Source organism: Rhagoletis zephyria, unplaced genomic scaffold (assembly GCF_001687245.7).
Source record: "Rhagoletis zephyria isolate East Lansing unplaced genomic scaffold, Rhagoletis_zephyria_1.1 Rzeph_scaffold_15005, whole genome shotgun sequence".
Taxonomy (NCBI): Eukaryota; Metazoa; Arthropoda; class Insecta; order Diptera; family Tephritidae; genus Rhagoletis; species Rhagoletis zephyria.
Genome location: NW_016172072.1, coordinates 3,099 through 9,824, shown reverse-complemented (window position 1 = coordinate 9,824; position 6,726 = coordinate 3,099). Strand labels below are relative to the sequence as shown.

The window sequence follows — 6,726 nt, the reverse complement described above, 5'->3', positions numbered from 1 at the left end:
TACAACGTAGTGTTTATTCTTCCTATCGTACCTCGTTGTTTTGCTTGGCGGAGCATTCGCAGATGCAGCTCTTAACGGTCTTACCCCTGCGTATGTTGAAGCTAAGCGCACAGCTTTTGTATCTCTCCATAATACAGTAGATATTTATACACCAAAAGCGGTCCGCACAAACTCTTCCGAATAACCTCGATCTGTTTTGCATACATCTTTATCTTTAGACAATTTGCAGTTCGGAACTCGATTAGCTCAAATTGTACCAAGCGATTGAATTCCCCTACTTCGCAAGTAAACCAAAAGTGGGAGCGATGTGTAAAAATTATCGAAGTACAGGATGTGATTCTTAAAATCAGTGATGGTTTGTGATAAACGAAGGCAGGTGGGGTGGTGAGCTCCCTGATAAGCAAAAATTCTTCAGGTAAAAGTGTCACCGTTTTTGAAATATTTACATTTTTTGAATTTAAAAAAATCGTGCCTTTTCCTGTATTTTCTTTAACTGCATCTACAAACCAGGCTATACTTAGTAAATTTTTTATGTAAAATACTTTCAGATAGTTGCTTCTCCATACTCAAATGCAATATAGTTAAAATATATTAAGGAACCATCATAAAATTAGGACTATTTTGGGATTTTTAACTTTTTAATATTTTCTTCCCCAACTTTGACTATCTCTGGTGAAAAAATATGTACTGAGCTATAACTTTACATTACATAAAAAAATTGCTCATTTAGTAAAGATTTCAGAAAAGTTGTCACTTTTACTGGTTTGAATAGAAAAAAAAGTTATAGCCGCTTTTGTGGGCAAAGGACTGAGACAAGAATGTATTTAATAGATTTAAATTTAAGTTGGTCTTGTTACCGACCAACAACATGCTAAATAGTACAAAGGTACATTATTACCACCCTGGTGCGAAATAAAGTCAATTGACATTATTACCTTTTTAAAAACTAAATAAAAGCCATTGACATTATTTCTCTTTCAAACATTAAATTTGCTTAGCTTCGCGGCGGCCCGCGTCAGCGCTACGTTATTATAACTAAGTACAAGTTTGAAGGTGCTAAAAAATTCCGTTGATTCTATAAAGTTTTGTTATTGCGAGGTCTAGATACATTTAAGGAATAGTAATTTTTTATTTTTTCCAACAATATTCAGCAATACAAACATATAAAAAATCTGAATGCAAACAATCAATAAATAAATATTAATATTAAAGTGTATTAGAAATGACTAGCATTAGCCCAGTAAAAATCGAAATTTGAAAATTTGATGAGTAGTGTAATCTATACATCTTCTTCGTCTTCGACCCGATAGGAATTTTCTGCATCATCCTCTGCTGAATCTAAATCACTAGATGCTCGTGAATCCATGTCTACAAAATTCAAACAAATTGATTAAAAAAACTTAATATTTTTATTTTCAAATTTTCTGTTAAATCTGCATACCTGATTCTCTGTTCCTGATCCTCGGTGTTTTCAAGTACATCTGCGACTAATTCTGGTGACTTATCTCCATTAAACCAGACAAATTCATACTTTTTGTTATTAAGAGACCAGCCATACTGCTTTGGTGATTTGTTAGTTGGCTGCTGTAAGTTTGCGTTCAGCCATATACTGGTAATGTATGAGCTTCGCAATAACTGCTGTTGAACTTCTGCTGATGCGTCACAATAGCAAATATTTTTTCTAAACATGTCTTGAGTGTCTTTTGCTTTATAAGCTTCATTGAAAAGTTCCAAGCGAGCTTCATTAACCGTATCGGCATTTTTTAAACCATACATCCGGCAAACACATTGTACCAAAACTGGAAACACCGTTGAAGTATCAACATTATCCTTGCCTAGGTTTTCAAATGCTTTTTGATACGTGTCGAACGCCTTCAAAATCTTAAATGGTTTATTTTTGAAGTGAAACTTCTTTAGCGGCGGTTGGTTGGTTGAGAGTAAACTCGAAAATTCAACGGAAATTGCACACGGAAATGGTGCAACGGAAATGATGCAAGGGAAGTGGTGCAACGGAAATGGTGCAACGGAAACGGTGCAACGGAAATGGTTGGGGCTGAAACAATTGTGTCTTGTGTGTATGCATATGGTATACAACTAATAAAAGGTTAAAGAATAAGACTTAGAAAAAGACCAATACAATAATGAAAGTAAAGGTGAGTACGTACATACATAGATACAGAAAAGGATAAAGACAAAGGTCAAAATAGAAGCAAAAACAAAGATGCGTAAAGATAAAGGCAAAAATGAAGACCAAGGTAAATTTAAACACTTTACTTATATATATAAGGGCAAAGGTGAAGGGGAATATGCAGATGAAGAAAATGATAAACATTAAAGTAAAGACAAAGAGGAGGATGAGGATACCGATAAAAGTAAAGATGAAGATAGGGGAAGAAAGATTAAAATAAAGTTAATTGAACAGGAAAGGATGTAGAGAGACACAGAGACTCAATCTGGCAACTATTTTGGAAATTTAGAGATTTTGGGATTCTCGAGACTTGTCGGTGCAATAATCGACATTTTTATCGGTTTTGTTATCGATATTTATAGATTTTGTTACCGATTTTGTAATCGATATTTATCGATTTTGCTATTGATATTTATCGATTTCGTTATAGATATTTATCGATTTTGTTGTCGACATTTATCGATTTTGCTATCGATATTTATCGATTTTCTCAACGATGTTTACCGATTTTGTTATCGATATTAATCGATTTTGTTATCGATGTTTATTGATTTTGTTATCGATATTTATCGATTTTAATATCGATATTTATCGATTTTGTTACCGATATTTATCGATTTTGTTATTAATACTTATAGATTTTGTTATCCGATATTTATCGATTTTGTTATCGAAATTTAAGGATTTTGTTATCGATATTTATCGATTTTGTTATCGATTAATTATCGATATTTTTATAGATTTTGTTATCAATATTTTTATCGAGTTTCTAATCAATTTTGCTACCAATATTATAACCGATTTTGCTATATTTTGTTGGATGTAACTATCGATTTTGTTATCGATAGAGTGTAAAGATAAAAATGAAGATAAAGGAAAACAGAATAAGATAAATGTAATTACAACGAACAGTAGTAGAGAGAGGGATCTACATAGGTAGAAAAAAGACAAAAAATATAACCTTAAGCAAAAGCAGATGAATGTATGTATGTACATATTTATGTATCGTAAGTTTCACTTCTCCAGTATGGCCCAGGCGCACTTACTTTTTTCCTTACGGAAAAATGAAGGGTTGTAATCACATGCCGTAAGTGCGTGAAAACCAGTCAGAGCTCTTGACAATGACGTTCCCAGTTTTGCGTATAATTTTGTGACATCCAGGTACCGTTGGGCATTGCCAACACCGATCTCCATCCATATTTTATGAGTGATTTAGAGGCACCATATTACCCAAAAGAATCACTAAGACATCTGTATCTGAACATCGAATTAGTATATTACAAGGTTCATCAATTTTTGAAGCATGAAAAATAATTTTTGTGTCTGCCTCTTCGTGAGCTTGACATGAGAGATGATAATTCGGGGAGCGTATTACTTTACCATTTTCCGTTTTAAAGCTGTAACAAAAATTGATGTTCACAGTTTTTTCTCCTATGAACTGAGCAAACTCATCGCTAGCCCAATGAGTTAAAAGAAATTGAACGAGGGCCTTTTTAAAATTATAATTTTTTTAGCTCCTTCATAAAATCGGTAGGTCGGGCTTGTTCTGGTCCTGATATAGTAGGTAGGCCTACTACACACCTTACTAAATTAATAAAAAAAATTAACAAAGTTTCATCAACCCTGCACACTTCTTATTGTTATTTTTTTCTTTGGGTATGCAGTTTTATAACCAAATCATTAAATGGTTGTTTCAATTAATAAGATACTAAATAATACACATCAGATATTCAATATTTTTATTAGAAAAATTAATAACCAAATAAATTTAACCGCAAGCCATACGAAATCAAGGCGCGCGAAAAGGACATTTAGATCGTTCTGCCAGGTAGTTAATACCTTCGCCCAAGTTTCCGATCCCCTGATGTTATAGGGCGGAAAGGCCGAGTTGTACATACATAGGTGACTATTTATGTATTTTTATTTTTACATTTTTTTTCTTCGTATACTGGGTTTGGGTACCTACGAAGTTATGCGTCGAAGAAATCGATAACTTGCGTAATATTAACGTTTACATGCGTATTTTTATTTATGTAGGGCGAATTTGATGCCACGCACGGTATCTCTAATTTCGTAAACATAGATGATAACATGATTGTGGTGATGAGTAGAAATTAGTCTGTATGTAGTTTTTATACAGTATATTTTGCTTTGCTGCCTGTATGCTTAAGTGCACATTTAAGATACCTACACCAAAATGCGCATCAGAGGCATTATTTTTAACATTTATAAGGAAACTACTCCGATGGATGCATTCAACATACCTGCACATCGGCGTTACCTGCCTTAAAAATTGTGCACCTAGTATCAATTATCAAAGAAAGTATTACGTTTACCTGCACTGGCCCTACAATTACCTTATTTTACAAGCTTTTATTTATTTTGTTCATCTCGCAGAACAACGAAAATTGTTATCATTTTATGTAGTTATATAGATAATTAGATACCATTCGGTAAAAATTTCGCTTGCAGTAATTTCTACGTGGTAAGTGCTTCTCCATTATTTGGTTTCATAGGGATTCGGATGCCTTTGTCATTGAAGTAGTAAAGAAAATTCGTTTAAGTGCCTTTTTCGGTTAAGTGCACAAGTTTTTCGTGCATAGAAGGATGTGCAGCTAAGCAAAATATACTGTACTTCTAATTTCACAGCTTAAAAGTTCAATTATTAAATGTATTACATAATGTGTTGGAGTTTATGGTGTGCATAATGTTGGAAGAGCATATATAAAAGGTGTGTTGGGCTCCTCATGTTTATGCATCTATACATTGTTATAGATCTTGATTTCTTTGCTCACATCAGTGAGCCAAATTGTATCAATCAATATACCATATATTTGTGTTCATATCATAAGCGGTATTAGGCCTAATTGCAGGTGCCTTATTTAAGTAGATATTGCTTATTAACTATAAAATTTCATTTTCAGATCATATGTATATATATTCAAACTGCTGATATTGCCATTTAAATAACAGTCAGAAACTCAACTCAATTAAATTTTCATTTGAAACTTGCCCTAAGAGTAATTGGTGTTTATATGAAAATTAACACCTTGACCAGCCTCCAAAAAGAAAAGTTTCCCTCTATTTAACATGTGGTGGCGTTCCTTGCTATCGTTAATAATTTTTCTTATGATTACGGTAGGTGTCGCTGATCTTGACAGCTGTGCTTTGCTAAGAGATGGGAAATTGCGTTTTGTAGCTGGCACTTAATTTACCTACGTATGTATTTATATAAATGTGCCTACAGACCAAATAGAGGTTTATACATTTTTATATTTGGCTAAGAAATGTATTGAAATGGTTTTTCAAGAAAGGTTGCAAAGTTATATTGCAAATGTGCTCAAATTGGGTTCTTGTACCGGAAGTACTTTCAACTTAAGCAAGTCTGAAAAAGGTATAATGGAACCTATTTTGCCATCACTAGTTACACTGCAGTGGCAATTTCCTGAATGACATAAATATCATTCAGTAATCTAACCACCACGAGGACGTGCTATATGTGAATTGTAAGTAATCGACATTTTTATCTGTTGTGTTATCGATATTTATAGATTTTGTTACCGATTTTGTAATCGATATTTATCGATTTTGCTATTGATATTTATCGATTTCGTTATTGATATTTATCGATTTTGTTGTCGACATTTATCGATTCTGCTATCGATATTTATCGATTTTGTTATCGATATTAATCGATTTTGTTATCGATATTTATCGATTTTGTTATCGATATTTATCGATTTTAATATCGATATTTGTCGATTTTGTTATCGATATTTATCGATTTTGTTATCGAAATTTAAGGATTTCGTTATACTGTTTTGTGATATTNTGTTATATTGCTTTGTGATATTTATCGATTAACTATCGATATTTTTATAGATTTTGTTATCAATAATCAATTTTGCTACCAATATTATAACCGATTTTGCTATATTTTGTTGGATGTAACTATCGATTTTGTTATCGATAGAGTGTAAAGATAAAAATGAAGATAAAGGAAAACAGAATAAGATAAATGTAATTACAACGAACAGTAGTAGAGGGAGGGATCTACATAGGTAGAAAAAAGACAAAAAATATAACCTTAAGCAAAAGCAGATGAATGTATGTATGTACATATTTATGTATCATAAGTTTCACTTCTCCAGTATGGCCCAGGCGCACTTACTTTTTTTCCTTACAGAAAAATGAAGGGTTGTAATCACATGCCGTAAGTGCGTGAAAACCAGGCAGAGCTCTTGACAATGACGTTCCCAATTTTGCGTATAATTTTGTGACATCCAGGTACCGTTGGGCATTGCCAACACCGATCTCCATCCATATTTTATGTGAGTGATTTAGAGGCACCATATTACCCAAAAGAATCACTAAGACATCTGTATCTGAACATCGAATTAGTATATTACAAGGTTCATCAATTTTTGAAGCATGAAAAATAATTTTTGTGTCTGCCTCTTCGTGAGCTTGACATGAGAGATGATAATTCGGGGAGCGTATTACTTTACCATTTTCCGTTTTAAAGCTGTAACAAAAAT

General features: G+C 32.9%; 1 protein-coding gene across 1 annotated transcript; it reads right to left on the bottom strand.

The window, feature by feature from the left end:
• Positions 1-1,241: 1,241 nt before the first annotated feature.
• LOC108378814 (uncharacterized) lies at positions 1,242-1,931 on the bottom strand. Its single transcript, XM_017635122.1, has 2 exons — positions 1,442-1,931; positions 1,242-1,368 (listed from the first exon to the last, which is right to left on the bottom strand). Exons 1-2 carry the CDS (start codon positions 1,774-1,776, stop codon positions 1,347-1,349), a joined length of 357 nt encoding a protein of 118 aa, XP_017490611.1. The 5' UTR covers positions 1,777-1,931; the 3' UTR covers positions 1,242-1,346.
• Positions 1,932-6,726: the final 4,795 nt, after the last annotated feature.